Source organism: Stegodyphus dumicola, chromosome X2, assembly GCF_044657685.1.
Source record: "Stegodyphus dumicola isolate Sdum_Otavi_A_Nest chromosome X2, ASM4465768v1".
NCBI classification, from domain to species: domain Eukaryota; kingdom Metazoa; phylum Arthropoda; class Arachnida; order Araneae; family Eresidae; genus Stegodyphus; species Stegodyphus dumicola.
Genome location: NC_140781.1, coordinates 145,113,500 through 145,139,110, shown reverse-complemented (window position 1 = coordinate 145,139,110; position 25,611 = coordinate 145,113,500). Strand labels below are relative to the sequence as shown.

The 25,611-nt window shown below is 32.5% G+C and overlaps 1 protein-coding gene across 4 annotated transcripts in view; it reads left to right on the top strand.

Moving 5' to 3' along the window:
- Window positions 1-25,611, top strand: part of Eip74EF (Ecdysone-induced protein E74) — a 560,026-nt gene that overhangs the window by 233,765 nt on the left and 300,650 nt on the right. For all 4 annotated transcript variants that reach the window (XM_085809754.1, XM_035350255.2, XM_085809753.1 and 1 more), the window contains one exon: window positions 18,971-19,062. In XM_085809754.1, coding sequence (XP_085665880.1) covers window positions 18,991-19,062 — 72 coding nt within the window. In that variant the 5' untranslated portion in view covers window positions 18,971-18,990. The remainder of the gene's footprint in view (window positions 1-18,970; window positions 19,063-25,611) is intronic.

The window sequence follows — 25,611 nt, the reverse complement described above, 5'->3', positions numbered from 1 at the left end:
AAATTGAGAATATGTACATTGTTTACAGTAAGTTTTGTTCCTATAAGGACAAGACACATTAAATTGAGGCTTGCGGACAATCGTATATCCGTGGCTGCTAGACCAATCAACTTGCGGTATCGGCTGTAGAAGACATAGTTGCAAAGTACACTAAGATTGTGATAAAATATAAAAGATAAATGCAAAGTTGGTAAAATGACCACTTAGAATGTTCACAAAATTGTGTTCCATAAGATGGAGTCACAAGAGAGTCTCTAAAGGTTCATTGATTTGACAGAAGTGTCAACTAGAGGTAATGCATACACAGAAGCGTTGCTTACTTATTGGCTGTCTTAGTCCTGATGGCCGGAGCGAAGGGAATGAGCAGCCCCCCCCCGAATGGACAGAAAAACTTGTCTTCCTCCAGAATTTCGTACGTAATAATATCCGCATAGTTAGCAGAATTGTTGTTGGCAATTCTATTGAAAATTTTTTCGTTAATTCTTGTAAGGAAATCCTTAATGGGATCTATTTTAAGATCCGAGTGCAGAGTCTAATTTATAATGAAATAAGGAGAGTGTATAATAATACGAAGTGCTTTGTTCTGTAGTACCTGGAGTTTCTTAATGTCATTTTCTTTAGCATTCGCCCAAGCGAGAGATGCATACGTGATGACTGATCTAATGATTGAAGGATTCATTAGTTGCTAGTCAGTAAAATATTTGAATATTGATTATTTAATTTTAACGTGATGGACAATTAATTATGCGTGAAGTTTGATATATATATATATATATATATATATATATATATATTGGGGGGGTTCAGAACGGATGACGTTTCAAATAAGGAAGTTTTCAGATAGTTGTTTCTCCTCACAGAATACTGAGATAAAATTAAATTTCCATTTTCATAAGAAGGTTTTAGGGGGGGGAGTTTGAAGATTGTTTGTAAAACTAAACGAGAGCACTTTAATCATAACATTCGTAATTTAAAATTAGTGATTACTACTTTTTTCGCTATGTAGGGCATTTTATTAGCTCTTTTTAAACTTTAATGATGAGCTAAGCCTGCTGCGATATTAACTATGCCAGTTATTGCCTTCGGGAAAACCGGATGGCATCTTTATGTAAAACAATTTCAGTAGCGATGTAAAAATATTGAAAGCATTTTGGATGTCAAAATAGTTTGTGAATGCAAATGCCATTATAGTTACCATCACTACCTGTGAATCACTCTTTTAAGCTATCTCGGTCACAAAAGTGAAACATCATTAGCTGGGGGAAGTAGATAAAGGTGGTTATTCATCTTGGGTTCTGTTTCAGGAGACTAAACGGCTTCTCCATCAGAGATTGTCTCCTGTGTAGCATGACAACGAGCCAGTTTCTTTTCGAAAATCTACCACGAAGTTGTCTTTTCTCCTAGGTATAATGCTCCCTGAAATGCTTTGAAATAAGTACCTGTAACGAAACCAACAAACTTCACCGAAGTGTTAATAAACAACGTTAAAGTAAACAAAGCGTTAATAGTATTTTCTGTTTATTATTTACATTTATTCAGACGACCTAAAGTCTTTTTTTTTTTTTTTTTTTTTTTTTTGTTGTTGTTGTTGTTGTTGTTTTCTTTTATTTTTCCTCCTTAATGATGTAAAGAAATTTTTTAAATACAGAGGAAATTTAAAAGCTTTGGATGGCATTAATGTGTAAGGTTAAACTTAATTAACTCTTATACTATATCTCGTAGTGTAAGAGTAATACTTAATAACACTTGTAGTAGTATCTTATAGTACAACTAAAGGTAGCAAATTTTACTAATTTTACCGGTATTTTGCAAGTCTTGAGAATACAAGTTCTTGCATACAGATGGGCTACTTGCGATTAGACTGATTTTCCGGTGCGATGCCAAAGCGCTCTCTAAATTCCACAATCGCTAGAGCTACTTAAACGTCACTTTATATCTATTCTGGTGACGAAAGAAACAGAAGTTACAGGAAAGAATTAACTAAAAAGTAGCATGTTATCTAAATTAAATCTTACAAATATTTCTAATGATTTTAATTCTGCTTTAGGAGCAAATCCTGATTTAATTAGTTCTCTTGTGAGTAAAAAAAAATGACTGTATAATTAAAAACCAAAGTAAATACTCATTTGCTAGATACGATAACTTTTCTAATACATTTATCATTTGTATTCTCATCTGAAAACGTATTCAAATAAACACTTTTTTAGATTGCTATTCACGTTAAAATTCACAGGAAGCGAACTGCATACATCAAAATTAAATTCATTGAGCATTGTGAGAATGTTCCTCATGTTAGCTGTCCTTCGTTTCCTAAACTGAGGAAAGACTGGGGACCCTTTACTTCCTAAAGCTTACCTAGAAGGCGTTCGCATCTCTGCTGAGGAGTTCTGTTTTAATCCACCCTCACAGAAAGGTATCTCCGATATCTCGATCAATCAATCACTCCTAAATATCTCATCTGAGCTGATTCGTATTACACGTGACCAAGATGCTCTTATTACTTTACTGACTATCTCTTTCTTTGCTACTACTTAAGCCACTTCCAAATTAACAATATTGTATATTATTTTCTGCTTTGTTTGAGTGAAATATGTCATAACAGACATTTTTAAATAGGTTAGCACTCTCAGACTTTTCAAACGTTTTTCCCTCAAAAATTATTTCGTACCTTTGAGTACGTAAAACTTCAAGGTAAGAAAAAGCTAAAAGCACATTGAAAGTACATTTATAGGCAAAGCTGTAAATTAATTTTCCTGAATTGAATAAAAAAATTTAAATCAGACTGGTTTATTTGTTTATGATAAAACGTACCAGATGTTAATAGCATTGGAAACTGGGGTGTATCCACTTCATCCATAACGAAAATAACGAAACTTCCATTTAGTCATTGAACCGTCAAGAATAAAACTCGGGACAAACTACCAGCTTTTCGTTGCTTTAGCCATTCGGCCGCTGGTTGTTGTAGGAGCTTCATAACAGTACAAATTTTAATATTCGAGCATAGTAATACATTTTTCAGAAATAACTCAGACTTCAAGAGAGAGTGAAATTTTTGTTCAGCATTTTGTAACATAAATAATTTCGCTGCTTTGCGGAAGGCATTTCTAGAGCTTGATATATTGAGCGCTTGCAGTTGCCTTTGGTTTCTGCATAAAACTGCTAAATCTTTATCATAGTTCATAGTTAACAAAATCTTCGAGTTGTAATAATAAAAAATAATCTAATAGTTAAAAAAATATTCTAATATTAAAATAAAAACTTATCTAGAATTTTACCTTTTTAACTGAAACTCATTAAGTTCGCATAAATAATTAAAGCCATAAACTGTTGAAAAATCGTTTATGAAGATAAATAAAACTATTCTAAATTGTTATAATAACAAATCAAATTTATTGCAGGATTTCATTTTTAAATGCGTATGCTGCTGAAAATTACTTTGTGGTCAAAGACAAAAGGCGGAAGAATTTAGAAGGTTAAATTATATATAGCTGAATGTAATATAATGATTGCATTATTTAATTTTACACATTAAATGTCTTCTTGGCACCAGTTGCAAGGTTACTAACTAGTGCTGTTTTACACAATACTGAATCAATTATCCCGAAATCAGCCGCTTTATTCTGTAACCGATTCCTGAAATTTAGGGAAAATTTTAAATGAGTTCGGTCGAAAATATGCATTAAAAATGATTTCAGTAAATTATATCGTATCTTAGTAAGTTTATTTATTAACATCTTCATGAATTTTCAATGTAAAGGTATGAATATATTGCATTTGCCTTATGAAAGCGTAAAAAGTTAAAATTTGCATTTACAAAAACCGATCTGCCATGCTCAAACTGCTCTTCTAAAATTATGCACCTTATTCACATAAACATTTTAATTGAAAGTATAAGTCTAGGATCAATCATTAAGCAAATATATCTGCAGCCATCTTTCACAAATTCTCTGTGCATGTAAGATATCTGATGCCCATCAGCGAATAAGCGGTAAATTTGCTGAACACTGGTAGTTCCCCATGTGCTCAATTTCGGACGAAGGGGTTGGATGCATTGGTGTTTTCATGGTTTTTCCTATCTGTAACGTGGATACGAGCCAGTTTTCCTTGGAAAGTCCACCACGAAAGCATCCCTCTCTCAGACAGACTTAGCTTGCTTTGATTTAATCAAATAAACCAAACCAAATCAAACCATATCTAGGTTTTGTGCTCATATATGTTTCCGTTGTTATACTTTGTAATTATGGCCTATATGTATGCAAGAGAGTGTCCACGTTAAATACTAATTTTCCGTGGGTACATCAAGCATAAAAACACTGAGAATGCTGTTCTAAAATACCATGCATAACTCATTTAAATATAATAATATATGTGAAAATGTCGCAAATATATGTGATAAATGTTTTGATTTCATGAAAAGAATATAAAGAGATATATACTTGAGATAGTCTACGTAGTACGTACACACATCGCATTCAGTAACCGTAAAACTGACTCACCAATGGCCGAGATATTAAAATAGCTGAGCACTGATAGCTCGATATGGGCTAAAATCCCGGCGAAAAGGCTGGCTGTATAGGTGCTTTCGGGGCCTTCCCTGTGTGTAATGCGATTATGAACCAGCTTTCCTCAGAAACTCACCACGAAGGCATCCCTTTCCCTAGGTAGGAAATCCGCTTTTTTTTTTTTTGCCATAATCAAAAGAAGCGAAATCTTAAATCGATAAATTTACGCTTCGTAACTGCGTAAAAAAAAAATATTTTAATCTTTCATGCTTATATCATTCTAATATATACTAATATTTAAATGCTCTAAATTTTTATTCACATAAATTCATATATTGTTCAGATTTGTTCAGTATTCAACATAGTATCTGTTCTTCATATTTGCTCGCATGGTCCTAAAATTATTTATCAAGATTCCAGATTGCTCAGCTTTTGTAATATCCCTAAATTATTGTTTAAATGATAGCTTTAAAAATAACCACCTCATTATTTGTTATTGTTAGTTCTTGTTCGTATTCCAACATAACGCTTTATTAAAGTTTTCTCCCATGTTTCTGGAACATTTACACTTATATGAATACAAGTTTTAAATCTTTTAGGATACATATTATACTTTTTTCCCCTTCTTCTTTAGATAGTCCGTGGAAAACGTGTAAATTCTTTGCACTCGTATTAATATTTTTAGAGACTTTCAATCAATTCAAAGTTTTTTTTTGTCATATTCCATGAAAATGAAAATGTTTTTATGGAAACATATTACACCTTAACTTACAGGTTTAATAGGTAAATTATTTTTAAATCTACCGACAGCCCCTTGGGCAGGGTCAGTGTACGCCTATTTAACATGTGTATATAAATTCGTATTCGTCAAATTTTTATAAAATCAATAAAACTAACTTCTAAATTAATAATTAACGCTAAAACTTAGTGTATGTTTTATAATCAACATTTAAGATCTGAAATATGGTTGTGGACCTCCACCATCACGCACGCTCCAATGTTCTCTTCGAGAACACAATCCTATATTACATTATCGGTAAAATACAAATATAAAGAAAGAAAATCTGAAGCGATTCAGATGTTTACCAGTCAGCTGTTGGACTCACTCCGGCTTTTTCACTTTACTATTAAACATCGCTTCCTTCGCACTTACACCACATAAAACTCAATAATAAAATCACAAAATTTTTAAAACAGAATATTTTTAGATTTCCTGATAGAGTATTAAGCGTTGTCATTAATTTTTTTCAGTAATTCCACAGTTCATCATATCAATGTTCAGTTTTCTTAGTAAGGTGACATACATGGCTTTTTTCTTTCTTTCTCTCTCTCTCTCTTTTTTTTTTTTTTTTTTAAATTTTATTTTATTTATTTTTTTTTATGATTATCGTTTTTGCCTTTTTACTTTATTTCGTATTTATGCCGCACAAAATTCAACATAAGTTCGCAAAATATATAAATAACATATTTCTAGAATTCCTGATAGTCTTTTAAGTATGTCCATACATTTCTTTTTATATTCGCAATATTATTTCTTTAAAATAATGCATTTAGAGGCAACATCCCTTTATCTAAAAAGTGATGTGTCAAAATAGAGAGGATCGAGACTGATAACACCTCCTATGGTAAAAACTGTGAAAGACCAGAAAACCGATAAAAATAAAAAAAAACACTACACCAAAGTAACAAAAATTTAACCAAAAAAAAAAAAAAAACCTGCTAACAAAACCACAACCTCTCTCTTAAATGTATCAGTAAATATCTCTAACGCTAACCTAACTTTATAAGCAAAAAACTATCCAAATAATTTTGAAAAAAATTATATTTTACAGATTTGAGTTGCGTGATAGCATTCAAAACAGGCCCCAGTACGGTTTGGTTTATTCGATTATGGTAAAGCTTCCGAGGAATTTCTGCCTAAGGGGAAGGATGCCTTCGTGGAGGATTTTCTAAGGGAAACTGGCTCTCATACACGTTACACTTAGGGATAGCCATAAAAACGCTCTTGAAGTCAGCCTGTTCGTCGGGATTCAAACCCCGGACCGAATTACTAGTGCTCAGCAACTTCACCACTCTGTCCTTGGTGAGATAGCCTCCAATACCAGGCCTTGACTTATGAGTATATGTATTGCAAATATAGTTTCATATCTCTCACTTATCGGTTAGAACATACTAAAGAGTTCCTTTTCATCTCCTGATTTTGACGCAAGATATACAGTTTGCCGTTTGGGATAAATTAATGGTAAAAAAGTGGGATGGCGACTATATGGCGACATACGAGCGCAAAGGTAAAGTGTATTGTGGCGTCTGTATGGCGACATACGAGTGCGAATGTTAGAGCTTAAGTTTGCGAAAAGTCCGCTCTCTGGTAGAATTGGAGAACTCTCTCAGTCAGAACTCTGAAGTATTTGGGAAAGATGAACGCATTCAAAAATTGCGCCTTCCCCGTGCCGTTCTAACATTCCTAAGCCTTGTTATTAATAAAATTCAGCTTTTCTAAGCGAATCAGGGATATGCTGTATAAAGCATTTTGGATAACATCACGTCGTTTAAGCGCCTTGTTGCGTTGGGTGAGATAAATAAACACATCCGTTCTCTCCCGCCTCCACTTTCGCTTTGCGGCTTTTAACATCTTTCATATTTTTTCCCCAAAGAGGAGTGCTATTTGTTGTCAGCAGATGGCACCACAAGTCATTATAGTTATGCGTGGTAAAAGACGTAGTTAAATCATGGTCGCGTAATATGCCGGAAGCATTCAGAGTCCACCGTGCCGAACGGGTTATAAGAGAAGCATTCTTGTAAGGAATTTTTTTTTTTTTTTTTTTTTTTTTTTTTTATGGTAGAATTATTTTTTAACTGAATGAAACTGCTGCATGAGAAATTTGACGGAATTCCACTTAAGCTGTTATTCCTCGCTTTAATTTAAAGTTTATGTAAACAACCTTCGAAATCTAATTATTAAAACCACCTAACTAACCATTTGTAGTGTGATTTTCCTAGTTACGGAACTCGGAAACTTTAGATGATGCTTGTGATGTGTTTAACTCCACTTGAACTGTGCGGGCCTTTCATTGCAGAGTGGAGTATTAGGTTGTCATTGGTGTAGTCTGTCTAAATTATCAGTATTTTCTTGTTCGTAAACGTGTTTCATTGACACCTTATCTGGTCGCTTCCGTAATACAATCCACGCTATGCATGGCGGGAAGGTAAACAACTTTTTCGCTTCCTTGTGATCAGCCGGCGGAGTTTTTGAATGCGATTTCTTTTGTCTGGAATTGTTAATTTCGGCTGCTTGATAAACAAATCTTTTTCTGTGCATGTAAGTAAATATTTTATGCATATTTCAAGTAAGTAGTAAGTAAGCTTTAGTTTTCCAGATGCAATTCCAAATATTATATATTGCAATGATTTTTGCCTCTGCATTTACTTTATCATTTAATTTTTTAAATTCCTCATTATTGCTAAAAATGAAGTGTAATGTTTAATATAAATATGTGCTCACCATTTTATAAATATATATTGTAATATGTTTGTACGCGCAATGTAACTTTACAAGTAATTTAAATTATACTACTTTAATGCATTTACTTGTAATGCAAATGCAAATTCTTGTATAACTGAGGAATGGTATGCATTCCTAATGCAAATTCTTGCATAACTGAGGAATGGCATGCATTAATATTTAAGTTAATGTGCAATACTTAAAATTTATAACTTTGTATCTAAAATTAAGCGCTTTCGTAGTGTTTTATGTTAAAATGCAGACTTTAACTGAGAAGTTATTTCTTTGCAATCAAACACTTTAAATATACTTTTTATATACTTAATTTATATACTAAAATTTGTATGAAAGTATACGCTTAAAACCTCAGAAAATTTTGATCACATTTATCTTCCTTTTTAATAAAATTACCGATGAAAACTAAGGATGATGGTTAAAAATTTACTATTAATATGACTTAAACAAACGTAGCTAGTTCTGATAAGACTATCATTTCGACTATTCGACATGTCATTCGAACTATTCTTCAATAATCCTTGTGCTTAGATGCAGATTATTATACATAATGATAAAATAGTAATTTTTCTGCGTTAAGAACATTTTCAGGTATCATACAATGAGTACTTCCTTACCCTTGTTACAAAACCTCAAGCATGAAATGATTTTAGAAAAATTTTTAAGATTTTTTTTAAATCTGAGCTAAATAAAATTACAATGAATATCCGAATTTTATAACGTGATGAAAGTCAGAATTTGTATGGCGCTGAGTTTGGTTGAAACTCGTTTTACAATACGAACGACATTCTTCCCGAGAAAGTAATTCTATTCAAGTAAAAGTACTAACTTAATTCACAAAGAGGGTGTAAAATGTTCTTTTTTGTTTTGGGATTATATTTAACTGCTAATAATTAACTACTCTTGTCCAAATTAGAAGAGATATTTTATCTGTATGATTCATTTATTGTTATTATTATTAATTACTGAGGGAAAACAAGTTTTAGGTAAAATTTCTTTGATTGAAAATTGATTAATAATTTGAAAATGCTTTTTCTCTTCGACTGATGTAAAAACTGAATAAGTAGTTATTAGCACATCAAAGTTATTAAGCCTGTATGTAGGCATATCCATTTTGTCCAATTATGATAATTTAATCCTGCCTTTAACTCTTTTATATTTTATCTTAGAATGTTTATTGCTTATGTACCATATCTGATTAAAAAATTCACTTTTAACTATATTCGAATTTTAGATATATAGTAATAAAATAATATATTTAACATTTTTTCTTCTCACAATTAATTCATATACGTTTGTATAAATCGTGTTAATCATATCCTAATTACTTAATAAGTAAACTGAAATTTTCTTAGCTTGTAACCCGAACAATTAATCTGCTGAGTCGAGCTGTATATCTTCTCGGTTTCACGCAATTATCACATTTCATGATACGCTTAATTTCTTGACATTGTTTATATGGTGGGACTTAACGTAGCAAGCTGTCTTTCTTAATAATACTTTGAATAATTTAATCAATTTTTAGTAATTAAAGAAAATATCTGAGCAAAAAATTATAATTTGTCCCCGAAGCGAGCTGTGTGTTATCCTTGATGTGATATTTTAACAGCCATGTAGTTAGATGAAATTAATTTATTTTCAGATCTTCTAATTAGTACCTCTTGTTAAATGGCCATTACTTAACAAATTAAAGATCAAAGATCGTTGTTTGTCCTGTTTTGATTATAATATGCCAAATAAAGTATTATTTCTTATGTTCTAAAGCACTGATAACTATGCGATACAACATCCACTGCACCGCCATCTTTTATTTAATAACCTCTAAAATACTGAATTCTGGGTAAATTATAGCTTGTTGAATAGTCTGAATTATTATAAGATATATACGTGTTATTTAAAATAATTGAAGCAGTTATAAACTAAATAATCGACGGATTAATAATTAAACTAAATAATATTAACTGATTAATTTTATTTAACTTTATTTTTGCATTATTGTTTATACGCGATTAAGAAAATATAAATCTCAAAAATCAAAGAGAAAGTACCTTTAAAAAGGATATAATAACCCATAAATTCAGTAATATAAAATCAAATGCATAACACTTGTATCAGATTAAAGTAAAGAAATAAAAATATTTCCTGAGAATGAAATAAATTACTCTAAACGTTTGAAACGTTTAGAGTAATTTTTGAAATTTGAATTTAATTATTTGAAACGTTGAAAAAAATTACTCTAAACGTTTAAATAAAATCAGAAATATATCCAATAACAAAACGGACAGACAAGATCAGAATTAAGTAATGAAAATCTAGTGAAAAATCAGTTCTATTGCACAAATAAAATCGTGATTAAATAAATTTGAAAAAATGGAAAAAGAATTATAAAATTTATCTTAATGAACCTTCGCACCTGTTTTTTATTCTTATGCTTACTACTTTTAAAACTCATAAAGATTCTCTCTTCTTAAATGTCTTTTGTAGATTTAATATAAGTAAACTAGTAGAATCATAACTTTTTACAACCGTGAACTAGTAAAAGATTCAAACCGGGCTGCCATTTAATACGATCCAAACAGAGAAATACAAGAAAATAGGGAGGTTTGAAATAGTTACAATAACTACACAAATTGGTTATTTACTATTTAAAAATCAACGTCTATCCTTGCTGATTATTTCTTGCTTTACTAAGAAAGATCGAAAGCTATAAAATTTTTTAATTAAAACCTGAATCATAGCCTTTGTGCCCTAATTTTATTTTCGGCACGTTTAAAATAATTTTAGAAAAGCTGCAGAACTAATTATTACAGGTTTAGTACATATCTTGTAGAAAATTTAAGAAATCCAAATAAATAAACCAGACTTGAACTAAATTTGATTTTAAAAATTACCCTCAGCGGGAAAAATCTCGACTGTGGGAGCTAAAATAAACTACAAATTTTACTATGCAAGTAAACAACTATCACTCACTGCTGTATAGTTGTGAAGTTTTTGCATACAAACGAGTCGGAATTTGTGGCTTTTGATTGATGAATAGTCTCTCTACCTAATGTTACTTTTTTTCACAGCTTCTGAAAAGTGAAGCTAGTTAAGATGTCAATTCAACGCTGCTCCTTCAATATTTTTTCTTCATTCTATTACCTGTTTGTTTAAATACTGAGTGATTACACCCATGATCCACTCCTTAATTATTTTAAGTATATTATTTAATAATTTAATTAAATTACTTTACTACTCTTCTTATTTTAGTATTTACTTTCGGCTATTCCCTTCGAAATTACGTTTGGTAATGAAAGAGGCTTCCCCTTCTCCCAGCCATCCTCCTGCCTTAGATCGCTCGCACTTGCAGCCAATCCCTATGTCGCTTTTTAACGCTTCCTACCTGACGTCACTATATCTGCTAATATGATCTGATGGGGTTTATCCGGGTAGTAGTAGTTGTCCAAGTAGTGTACTAAGATTTTGCACATCGTTTTTAGGACTGCGCCACAAAATTCTTATATTTTCCCAACACTGATGTGATCCGGTCAGCTACGTGCAAAGTTTTCATGACAAGGGACAGAGAAGAGGATTAACTCTGGAGGGAAGAACTGTACAACCCTTGCATCTGTTAAAATTTCTCCTCACTGATGTGATTCATTCCACAGCATACTTCTTCGAAAAAAACAAAAGAAGAAGACTGACAAATAAGCTTCCTCTTTCTTGATTCTGAGACGACCTATGCTTATGTACAAATTAAACGTAGTTAAGATTTTACTTTTATATTGAGTTTGCAGTAATTATTTGTCCATAATTTTAATTTTAGATGCCTGCTCTAAGAAGACGTTGCTAACACAGTTTCTAAAAAGTCAATTACTTCTATGCTGTTTTATTGACGTCTAACGTTGCTTTTCAAAAAGTAGCCTGAAACTTCCAGATAATAATTCCATAATAATAGTAATAATATTAACTTCATATCCCGTAGATCCATGTGTTTTTTTAAAGAGTAATGTAATTCTTCGAAATTATAACTATGTAATTTTAACAAATTTTACATATTTTAATGTACGTTTTCAATTAAATAAATGTTGTGAAATTTTTAACTTGAAAGATGATACTAAAACGCATATAAAAAGTGTAACTAGCAGTAAACGTGATTTTATCGTGACTTTCTTTCATCTAAAAGAATTTCTTTAATGTAATTTCCTCAGTTAATGTGTAGAGGCATTAGGTTTTTATCTCTTTTCCCCCTGAAGTGGGAGAATTGAAAAATGATCACTGCCCTCACCGGGACTCGAACCTGTACCTCTCGAATACGCGCTGTGTGTGCTACCGCTACACCACGAAAGCATGCCGAAAGGAGGGAGAAAATACTCTCAATAAAAATTTTTCATTTAATATTTAACACGAAATTGTGTCTATGATCTCCAAAATTATGCTCAAGTTAAATGTATATATTAAATTATTCTTAAGTTAAATTTTTATATTGCTTCTTTGTGCATGTGTTTTGTTGCAATTAGTACATAATCTAAGGTTTTATGCACGTAACCTAACGTATAAAAATTTTAATTTACATTACGCTAAAGTCCTTTAAATATATTTAAACTTCTATGTTTTGTTATAATTAATACATAAGCTAAGGTTTTGTACACGTAACCTAACATATTAAAATTTTAATTCGTTTCTAATATTGTGAAACCGGTATTCCTAGATTAGTATAGATATATACTTATATTTTACGTTCTTTAATTTCATTTTTTTTAAATATTTCTACTGCTTTCTGTTTTTTATTTTTATTTATTTTTTTTTTAAATATTTTTATCATTATCTCAATGGAAGTTTATAGTACCCTTAGTTTTTAGCTTTAAATTTTAACCCTAGTAACAGCTTAGTGATGCATTCTTATCATTCTTTCACTTTATTTAGAGAAATTTAAAATTTTTATTTCCTCGGCTTGATAAGGGAAATATTTACGTTTACATGTACTTTATAAACATTAAACTGGAGCCTTTAATATCGTAAAAAACTTCATGTCGATCTTTCAGAGATCATAATTCTTAATCTTAGCTACTTTCTATGTTGAACCGGAAATTATTCGGTTCATTAAGGTCTTAAATGACTAAGGTCTACAAACTTCCGTTATTATCTTTGATAAGAGAGTCAAGTAAATTATTAAATTTTCTGGGGAAAAGGACCAGAGGGAATATGAAGAACGCTTATATTAAAATAGATATAACTAATAAAATTTCAAAGACAGAAGCCGTTTTCCTTCAAAACGGCCGTGAAAGAAACTAATTTGATTTCTTTCGCGTAATTTAAGCTGTATTTTAATGCAGCTTAAGTTACGCGATTTTTAGTATAAACTAAAAATTTTGTTATTTATACTTATTTTTGGCAAAATAAAATACAAACGTTATTAGAGGGCAGCAGTTTTTATTTAGAGAAATTTTTTCAAAAATACAAAGCAATTAATTGAAGGTTGTAAAGGTATAAAATTGTTCTATTAATAAAACAAACGAAAACAAATTTAAAGATATCAGAATTAATGTTGCCTTTTTATATCATCAGTCTGTCACCAAACTGCCTAAAAATAATGTAAGAAATTAACTGAATGACATACTGCGTATTTTTTTTATGACACTTAACGTAAATTTTTGCTCAAAAACTAACACGGAATTATATTGACTTACTTGTGAGATCCGTGAACAATTTTTCGAATTCTTTTAAATATGTGTCATTGGGCATAGTTCATTTTCAGCTGCCAAATGCTTGCACTTAACAAATTTGCCAGGAGGGGAGGTCTGAACCCCCATCAGTCATTCGACTGTCTCATCACTCACATGTTTCTCGAATAGTAGTATCGCAGAGTAGACTGATAAAATATACAATTTTTAAGTGTCATTTTTTAAATATCATAAAAGCTGTTATATTGAGTTCCACTTACTTTGATTAGCTTTTTATAAATTAGCATTATTAACACGAATTAGACCTTAAATTCAAAACTTTTGGGTAGTTTAAATTTAAGGAAAAACCGACAACATTTTTAGAGTTTGTATATATATATATATATATATATATATATATATATTTGGACAAAAACATTTTTAATTGCATGTGATTTTTGATTACTAAACAGAGTATTACATTTTTTGTAACTAGCAGCTGTTATCATTTTTAACTTTCTTCCATTTTGTAAAGTAAGAATTAAAAGTTGCTTTTGCTTGGTTGCAGTCATAAGTATGGTAAAAAGGTTTTGAAATTAAAAAACGAGCAAGTTTACATTTTTTCTTATAAAATCAGGAGGAAATCAAAATACAAAGTATTTAATATTTAAATAAATTCTGTTAAACTAAAATGTAACATGATAAAGCTGAATGTAGAAGGTATCCAATATCAATTAGCAGTGCTTAAATACAGCATTTTCTTTTTATTCTTTTATTAGCTTACCTAGGTGAGTATCTGAACTTTCAATTAGATTGGTTTCTTTTCTTTTCTTTACCCTTCTTATTTTCCTCCTTTTTGAGGGGAAGGGGAGCATTTTCAGCATGTGTGTATATTTAATTGTTGCAAATATTAATAACTTGAATTGTAAGTAATAAATTATAAAAAATGCAATTCACCTATTTATTTGTTCAGTTTTATTTTATGAATTTAGAACATTATTCTCAAACAGGTTCATGAAGCGTCTTGAAGACGTGAGGTTTTCCATTTTAGCAATAAGTGTTAGATATATATGTTAACCTCTTCCCTCCTCCATAAAAATGCGAAAGGCTATAAAATGAGCTGTCTCCGAAATGATCGAAACGACCTTCTGGTCGGATGATCATATGTATGGCTTCTCACTTTGTTTAAACTAACTTAAATACTAAAAAGAGATTAAATTCGGAAATTTGTTCGGATGTCTGGTAATTCTATGCATTACAACGCCCAAAATAGTTTCACGAAGATCTTGCTTTGTTCATAAAATTCCGTGTTGGTAAATCTGACTCGAAACTGGATTATCGTTTTCTTTTGATACGTTAGTTCGGCGATTAAGTACGGTAAAACTCTCGAGAATTATTTCCAGAGAAAAGGCTACTTTCGTACAGAAATTCTTAAGGTATTTGCTAGTATTTACATTGCAAGTGAGAAAAACCTCGGAAAATCTCCAAACAACCAGCCGTTCAATCACCAGTAATAGAATCAGAATCGAGTTACCGCTTCTGTTGCTCTGTTTACTCATTAATTTGCAGAACAGTAGAAACTAGTTTCTTTGAAATAATTAAAATATATTTCCAGCCCTCTTCACTATATTTCCTCGTTCCTTGTCAATTAATGTCAACCGAAAGAGATGTGTATAGTTCTATGGCAAATCTGGTAGATAATAACAATCTAGCCTCTGTAGTCTGATTTTCATTTTAATCGTAGACCCACCCGCTGCCAAGTGGTGAAATCGCTAAACACTGGTAGTTCGGTCCGAGGTTCGAATTCCGCGAGCGGGCTGGCTGCATGAGCGTTTTCGTGGTTTTTTCCCATGTATAACGTGTGTACGAGCCAGTTTCCTTTAAAAAGTCATCTACGAGGGCATCCCTTCCTGTAGGCAGATAGCTCTCGAGTGCCTTGTCATAATCAAATATGCCAACCAAGTTATTCTGATTGTTAACCTGATAACTAGAGATGTTAATGCGTGAGCTCTTTTCGTAACCATTTCTTTAAGTGGTTCATTGATAACTGTAGAAATGACAGCATCTGCTTTCCTTAAGAGTTGGACTAATTTAATACCAGCCGTACATTTCAATGTTAGAGGCGTAGTCACGATAATATTTTCACTGGCTTTCTAAATATGCAAAGACAACTTAGCTGTTAGGGTTTTGCCAATTGTCAAGGCCATATAAACGTGTTCGGTTTTAGATGACCTTCTTTGCTCTTGAAATCCTTTCAGTGAAATGACCATCAAATTTTCTTCCTTTTTTGAATCGATTGATTATTCGTCGATTTAAATTAATATTTAATTGCATTAACATACATCACGCACGTTTTAAGGAACATCGTTCCGTATTTATTAGCATTATTTATTTTATTTTTGTTTCAATAATTAACTATGTAATGCTAATAAATAGAGCTAATAACTGACTTTACTGTTTCGAAATTAATATGCAAAACTTTTTTATTAGTTGTTACTAACAAGTAATAACTTATTAATTGCACAATTTCCTATGAAATCTCTCTATACAAGTTATCTATACAAGTTATCCTTCTCTGTAAAAATTTCTTTTATTTTCTTGAATAATTTAGATATCGGTCTGATGTTAAATATGATTATCAACGTAATTAGTGAATCAAAATATTATGGGCAAAACAAGATGACGAATGCTACGTAGGATCCATATTTTATAAGTGTTTCTATAAAAATTCAGACGCTCTTACAGTATTAAAATTAGTGTAAGAAGAAAAGTATAGAATAATGGATGCAAGTTTTAGTTTTACCACTAGAAAGCTAACGAGACAAGACTGGCACTTCCGTATTATTTTAAAAAGCTGTTATCTTTATTCATTAATATCTTGTACCACTTTGTTTAATTAAACTTTTTTGGAATATTTGAAGACGACATTGTTCTCTGAAACTCTAACACTAATATAACTGAAATAGAATCGAAACTCAATAATTCTCTGACAGCTTTGTCAAACTTTTATGCGGAATTGACACTATGTTTTAACCCAGCCAAATCAATTGTTACTTTTTTTAAATAAGCACATTTACAAATATCAGCCTAACTTGATGATGCTTAATAATCAGGAACTTGCCTAAGAAAAGCACACTAAATACATGGGGATTAACCTAGACTCTGAATTCACATGTCACAAACATATTGAACATATTGTTTTGAAAAGTAGAAAGCGAGTAAACATTCTTAAATACATTGCGGGTAAGGACTGGGGAGCTGACGCGTGTACCCTCAGGACTTTATTTGTCACTCAAATTCGTCCCATACTCGAGTTCGGGTTTCCAGATTATTATTGTGCCTCTGATTCCAACCTGAAGAAATTAGAAAACGTTCAATTAGGTGCTGCTCGTAATATTACTGGGATGAGCCACAGATTCCCTATGGAAATAGCCCTTTTAAGGCAGATTTACAGACTAGAAGACTAGCTGGTGGGTTAAATCCTTTAACAAACTCTTTAGTTGTGGCCAATACAATAAAACATCAGCGTACCTAAATAAATGTAAAAACCGACGAAGGCTAAAGAAAATCACCCCTTTTGGCCTAGTTGCTTCCAAGTGCCTATTATTTTGTAATGTTGATCTTCATTCACTATAATGCTGTTTAAACCCAGGGACTCTCCAGGGTTCACTTTCGCTGTAACTTTTCCACTCTTATAAATAAGAAAGATTATATTACTGACCACCTTAGACAGTTGGCCTTGGAGGTAATAGACAATAGTCCCAAAAATGCTACCAAGATCTTCACAGACGGCAGCAAAATTGCTGACTATGCAGGTAGTGGTATCTATATTGAGACCCTCCGAAGAAACATGACACTCCGTCAAAGTAATCCAGATCACTGTTCAGTTTTCAGAAGTAAACTGATAGCAATCGATTTAGGACTAGAGGCTATATTAACGGAGAATAATTTTGAAGATAATGGATCTTGTCTGATAGCCGAAGTTCACTTCAACATCTTAGTAACTAGATTTCCGTGGGCAATAAGACTAGTATCTCTGTCCTACAAAACCTACACCTAATTTCTCAGCATCATGATATCAATTTTCAGTGAATCCCATCCCATGTGGATCTTTATGGCAACGAAATGGTAGACAAACTATCGAAGGAGAGCTGTGGCCTTTTAACTCCCTCCTCTTCCGTCCTTACCTGTCTGGAATTATATTCTCTGAAAACATCACAAATCGTAGTGGAGTGGTTGGTGCTCTCCACCCATCTCTGGTACCTGGACAGCAAACCTGGTTGGATTCTAACCCTTTGAGTGTGACAGATGCTCCCGAACTGCGCTCTCACGTATCGCCAGCGGTCATATTATGAGTATGTCTTTCAAGAAGGGCATGAAAATCTTTGCTACATGCACCAAGTGCCGAGAATATCAGGCGTCTGCCGGGCATATATTAAGCTGCTTGGGCCTCTCTAGGGAGGATATTTACTCCAATCCCCTCCTTGTGCTCGACTTTCTTAGAGTCTGCGGTCTTTTGAACCTTGTCTGGCTTTGTAAGAAACCGGCGGAAAAGCAACAACAACAGCTACTACTTTGTTATAAGAGGATAGTAAGCAGGTAGGTATATGTAAATTAGACATGTGTTGTTGTTGCGACTAATCTTTATTATCCGAAAGCTTTCTGCATAGTCCAGCAAATCAGGTCCACGAATTCATCATGACAAAGAGAAAAGGGTTGCGATCTGTCGTTTGTTTGGGCACTTTATAGGTGATGCTATATTTGGGCACTTTATAGGTGACAGTGAGAATTTGCCTACTTCCATTTAAATTTTGATAGAGAATTCTCCGGCTCCGGGAGACGAGCCAGTTTAGGAATAATGGTTGGTTCCTAAAAAGTCAGTATAATTTTTAATTAAAAAATTTACGTGATAAAATTCCTTTAAAAATCCGTAATTGTATGCATTTTTATACCTACTATACCAACGTTGCAAACTCATTGAAATACAAATTTCTCAAATTTGTGCGTGTTAAATGTTTTGCATATTAAAATTTCTTTACGCATTTTGGGAATGGTTCATATTTTGTTTTTATTGCCAACACATTTTGCCCATAAAAGCTAAAATATCATTTGTAGAAACATTTCTTTAATTAAGCAGACTTAAAAGGTAGCCGAAAGAAAATTGGTGAATAACCTTGAAAAGGATTTTAAGTGTTAAAAAGATGAATGATATACATAGTGGATATATATAATTTATTAATAAGTTCTGAAGGTGAATTCTTGATTAGAGATTACTTCTGGAATTATAATATATATTCTTTTAATTACAGGTTCAAGATCGTCCTAGGCAATGCCGTTCATAGCGGACGACAATCTGTGGTGTCAAGATGCAACAGGGAAGATCGTAGACCTGTCATGGCTTGTAAGTATTAAATATACACACTAAACGCACCACCATTAATAGCAACATAATCTCTTGCAATAGTTTCGGTTCACTATATTTGTTTGAGAAAAGGAGGAAAGTGTCTAAAAAAGGAATAATATATAATAATAATCATGTCATATTTTTTGTTGTATACAGTCAGATGATGAATGAAAAGCACATAAGGGCTTTGTGATGGATGCCTTCGTTGAGGGCGACTACAGAATTGGCATCCGATACGTACCACGGGTAAACATATGTAGATCCTATGAAACCAGTTTGGTATCCTAGATCTATACTTGTTTGATTGGAATGGGGTTTAGCAGTCATCTGTACAGCCTAATAGCATCCCAGTTTTAATTGAAGCATCCTTTGAGGGTATATATGATTCCAGTATTTTTCTTTTCTGCCACGAATTAGTAGAAACGACTTTCCAACAGACCGAATTTACACGCTTCTATTCCGTATGCATATGTTACGGTGAAACACCGAAATCTGGAGAATGCCGACTTTCACCGGTGAATGTCAACATTCACATAGTCTCTTGGTGTATGTCCGAAATATTTTCCAAATACTCTTATTTCTGACTTACACCGGTCAATGTCGACATTCACCATGTACTAATGGTGAATGTTAAACATATAACAATATTATATTTTCTTCTCCGTAATTCAGTCGCGAATAAACGCATTTGAGACTTGAAATAAGAACTTAAGAACATGAGAACCTAAAACACACAATACATTCAAAATGAGAAAGGAAAGTAATAGAAGTTAAAAACTTACTTAATTATACAGTACGTTCTAAATGAGAAAATAAAATAACAGTAATAAAAAACTTACTAAATTATGTGATTCAAATCTTATTTATTGCAACAACTTAAACTACTATGGCACTTTATGACCTCTCTTTTCGACTTTCACCAGAGCATATCTGTGATTGTCGACATACACCGGTGAGGGTCCGAATATACAAGAATGTAGTGAAATATTCGGTCTTTCACCGACGTATTTGGTGAATGATGTTGATATTCTCCGGTGAAAGTCGATATTCTCCACTTTCTGTCTTTCACGGTAACACATACAATGATCACAAACATCCGAGTCTTATCGAAGATTTTTGACCAGGTTCAGTGGCGTGGTAGCCTCCTCCATTAACCAACATGCCGACGCAGATGACACCCAACGCAGAATTTTGTATTTTCTAATTGAGGTAAATTTGAAGCGTTTCAACTCGAACAATTTCTGATTACCGTCAGGGAAACTGTTTCAACTTGAAATGGAAGAACGCGAATAAGTTGCAATTTCATATCGGAACAGTTCGATTTATAATGATTAATTTATGACGTTTCCCTTTAACTGCAATCCTTAAACATCTTGCTGCATTTTATTACTTTCGACCTCATCTGGGAAGGAGGTCCATACACGTATCACAATATATATTCCAACATACTGAAACTTTTGAATTATAAGTGAAACACTCCGGTTACGAACATTTTCACAGGAAACATACGCAAAGAAGAAACATTGTAGTTCAAAACGGAAAGAAAGGAAAGCGTTAACCCTTTGCGGCACAGTGTGTCCGGTCTGGACACACCTAAAAATTTTCTTCTGTACGCACAGAAAAATTGAATGAAAAAGGATTTATAGATTAGTATAGGTTACTCTGAACCTTCTTTATTTATAGTAGATGGCAGCTCATCACAAACCAGTCCATATATTTTAGCCATGTTTAGTTTTTTAAGACCCTCATTTTTCAAAGAAATCTTCCAGATTTTTTTATGGTATAAAAGGAATTGTTTGAAAAGAAATTTCTATGTTATTTTTTTGACTGTATGCTAATCTCCTTATTCTATATTAGTTTTAAATTTTTACCTTGAAATCTTGCCTAAAATCAAACGGCGAACCCTAGGTGGGCCCAGACAGGGCTCACCGATAATCTAGGACAACTGAGAGTCTGTATTCTTTGTTTCTCCGCATCTCATCGGTCAGTTCATTGACAACAATGCTCGTTTCAGCACTCTTTTCGAAGCTCTATTCAATCAATGTGCCATTTTGGGCACACCCACAGAATTAAAACGATAAATGCTATCTTCACAAAATTTTACTTGTGTACTCCTCTAGGCCTAATTAAACTGCCTACCTTCTTTTTTAATCAAAACTCGGACTTTAAAAGGTAGCATGCCGGAAAGGGTTAATGAAATCTTGTTAATTTCAAGATTTTATTAGTAAAATCATTGTGGTGAGAAATAAAGCAGCCGTAAAACATCGCATTACAGTTACATCGCATTAATGTGCATTTTGTGTTTTTAGAAGTTTTGAAAAACATTCTGTAAGCCTGCTTTTAAGATTGTAGTGTGATGATAAGGGCTTCACTATAGAGGAAAGATTAAGGTACGTTTACGTTTTCTGTATTTTATATAATATACTTTTCAAAGAGTTTAGTTCGAGTTTTAATTAAGGGACAGGCAAACTAAATCAAACTAAATATTACACATAGTAGTCCAATAGCAAATATTCTTGTAGGTCATTATTTTTGATTTGATATGACATTCTTTTATGAGAAGTTTCTGTATTGAGTTTTATATCTCTACCTTGCTTTTCGATGTTTTATATTAAAATGTTTTGAACTGCTGTGTTTTGTTGTTGCTTTTCTGCCACCTCGATATTTTGCAGACCAATGTTTCTTCTGAATATTGTTTTCTCCGTGATATTTTATTATGTTTTCAGTGGTCATGAGATGCTAGATTTGATCTTTCTCTAGATCAAGGTCTTTCATTACATTTCTCCCCTTTAAACATTGGACCTTTTTAATATTTTATTTTGCACTTCTATTTATGTCTTTATTATTTATTGCTTAAAATATTCATTGGACTCTAAAATGAAAGGTCACATTTTTCTTTTTTAGTCCTGTTAATGTATTTCAAATGTTTTTCTGATCATCATCCATTTATTAGTGCATAATTTCAAAAAAGAATTTTATTAATCTGTTGCCAGAAGAATTTCCGATTTCATACTGCAATTTTATTAACTTGATATCTTTCGTAAGCATTACATACTTTGCCATAATCCAGCATATCCAAATCCTGTCGAGCCCACTAGCGGCCGAGCGGTAAAGTCGCTGAACATTGGTAGTTCGGTCCGAGGTTCGAATCCCGCGAACGGGCTGGCTGCATGGGCGTTTTCGTGGTTTTCCCCATGTGTAACGTGTATACGAGCCAGTTTCCCTTAGAAAGTCCTCCACGAAAGACATCTCACCCCTTAGGCAGATAGCCCTAGTGTGCTTTGCCATAATTAAATACACCACCATTAAATCCTGTCGAAGTCGTTGCTTTAAAAATTAATTCGCGTGTAGTCTATGTTATTATGATTGTCTGTAATAAAGATTTTCGATCTGATAATGTTAGTTTTAAAATAATTTTGTAACTTAATTTTGTAACTGAATTTAATCAGAACTCTTCAATTGCCTGTAAAATTCCTACTCAAGAAGCTAAATTACCACATTAATACAACTCGCCTATGATGTACAGTGCATCCAAAAAGCATGCTTTACTTTTATTAGGATACTCTACCAAAGAGCCACGCATTCTTTCATTCTTTAAAAAATATTCATTGCTGAAAGGTTTGAGGTTATTTTGAGCTGAGTCCGAATATATTCTCCAAAGCCTGTCTAATTTCCAAGTGAGTACGTGCTGTCCGAAAATCTCGAAGTGTTGACCCGTCGTATATTTATGTTAGAACTCAGTGAGCAGTTCCAATTTACTGTTTTTGTTAAATACCTTTAACTTATACAGTCTGAGTCTTAATACGTTTTATTTTGCAGTAAAACTAATGATGCCGATACCAACGTTAAATGGAAATGTAATCAGGTTAAATAAAATATTTAGCCTCGGAATTTTTTTTCAGTAGAGAAAAACTTGCTGGTATAACTATAATGCAAAATGCTTCTGACATGTTTTTCGAAGAAAAAACCTGTTTAATACTTATATATAGTTCTGAGATGCATTAGAGAAGGAAACTTAAATGAAATTATATTTGTTTTTATTCCCTTATCGTGTGTTTTATGGAATAAAATCATAGCTTGTGTAAGTACCCTACGAGTAGTGGCGAAGCAGTATTGAAGAATCAAGTCTAGGATGAAAAATTTCTTTCTTTCTTTCTCGGTTGGATATTTTACGAAGAGATATCTTTAATGCTGAAGAATTTACTCTGTATATTTTTTACTGTAAAGGAGGAAGAACTCTTGAAAATACTTGCAAAGACGGAAAATATATGTAAGAAGTAAATTAATGAGAAAAATTTAATTTTGCGAGACTTCTGTCCCTAATATACTATTAAAAGTTTTGAATCAATCTGAATAGGGATTGAGTACACATCTTGTAAGATTTTTAAAATCTCGTTCAAAAATGAAAACCAGGAATATCGAAAAATTATACTTTTCCTAGATGATATGTAAACAAAATAATGAAAATATTAGACACTTTTTATGAATAATATGTTGGCCTGTAATTAGCATTAAAAAAGTCAGTAGTTTTATGTCTAATCTATCTTAAGCGCACAGAAAATCTTGCGTTTAAGATGAAGACATTCTAAGTTATTTCTCTTGTAAAATATTTTCCATTTTTGGCATGGTGAAAGCAGAGATAGGTTTTGTTTATTTTATTAAGGCAAAGCCTCGAGGTTTATCTGCCTAAGTGAAGAGATGCCTTCGTGGTAGACGTTCTAAAGGAAACTGGCTGGTATACACGTTACACATGGAGAAAGCCACGAAAATGCCCATGTAGCCAGCCCGTTCACGGGATTCGAAGCTCGGACCGAACTACCAGTGTTCAGCGACTTTACCACTCGGCCACTGGTGGTCGATGAAAGCATAGAATCTCTCCTTTTAGATATTTTTGAAAACGTTTCTATAATATCAAGATCTGTTGATTAATGTAATGCAATTTCAATAGCTTTGTATAATCCATATGCTCAGCAAATCGGTCAAAGCTGAATTTTACTATAAGGACGGAAACAATATCTTTCTACAAATGTGCATGCGTCAATAAATGTGTCGCGTTCCCGTAAACATTTTCAAGCCTACATCGGCAGCCGAACGGATGGCACCGCTGAATTCGGTTATTTCTTTCCAAATTCAATTCCTGGCGAACGAGATTATTTGTAAATTTTTCATGGTTTCTTCCCTATGTTTGAATGCAAATAATTTATTTTAGAAAGTCCTGCACAATTAAATATCCTTCTTTAGCTCCCACGTGCTTTGTTAAATGTTGTTAATTAACCAGTTATCACTTTTCAGTGTTCACTATGCATTTAATTTAAAGAATACTTGAAATAAAGTTATTGTAGAATTTTCTGAATAGTTAAAACAAAGTAACTGAAAATCTACTAATCTTGATGAATCGTTTTTATTTTTAAATGCCACCCAGACATGTAATTCGCTTAAATCTCCTTTGCACAATCGACGCTGCTAAGTTAGCCAATAATTCAAGTCCAGACACTTGAAATATCTACATCCAAAACGATTTAGCTGCAAATTAATCTCACTTCAAAACAATGTATTTGAAATATGCTACGAAGTAGCAAAGCAATAGAAAAATAGGACATATTTTTTTTAAAATAACAACCTTCATTTAAAAATATTTGCATGTTGAAAATTTTTAAAATCGCTGTGTAATAAATATTCGTGATAATACTGTCGAATACTTTGACGTACGGTTCATATATCTGCACCATTAATTCTTTCTGCTAATTAAAATGATCTGAAAGTAATGGAAATATTACTATCAGCGGTATCAGAAATTGGCCATACAGATATATACTAGAAATACACAGCGACTGTTAGCTATCAACTTCACTCAGGTTATAACGTTAAATTATCATTGCTTATTTGCTTTAAAAATATCAGCATCCTCTTCCATATGTGTTGGTTCATCAGTCGTCTTGTGGCTAAAGCCAAGAAATTTTGGAATATGTACTGGATTCGGTTTCAGGTGACTGAAAGGCTTGCTACATTTTTCCCCATGTGCAAGAAATATGAGCCAAATTCCTCCAGAAAGTCCTCCACGAAATTATTTCCTTGCTTAGGGAAATATCTCTTGCTGTTTGCTTAATCAATAGTCCAAATAGGTCTTGGAATTTATTTTATTACTGTGAAAATTCTGGTTGGAAAAATTGTTTACTGCTTAACAAACATTTGTTCATTCAGACTTCTGGATGTCCTTTTAACACAGTTTCACTCAAATTTAAAATTTTGTATTTTTAAAAGTACCTGTCGAGTAATTAATAGTCCTGTTAAAAAAAAGTTGTAGTAACTTCTATTGCAAAACAAATTCCGTATGAACTTATATAATACTCGCAAAGTTACTCATAGAGGAAAATCGCAAAGGGTTTTTGAGCGATGATAGTGAACGGTGAGAATGGTTTTGAGTGATACTGAGCAATGAGAGCTTTTTGAGCGATGAGTGATGAGAATCTTTATATTTCTCGTGGCTAAAGATTTTTTAACTAAATTTGTTTGATTGTCAGTGGTTATTCAGTCTTTTAACTCTGC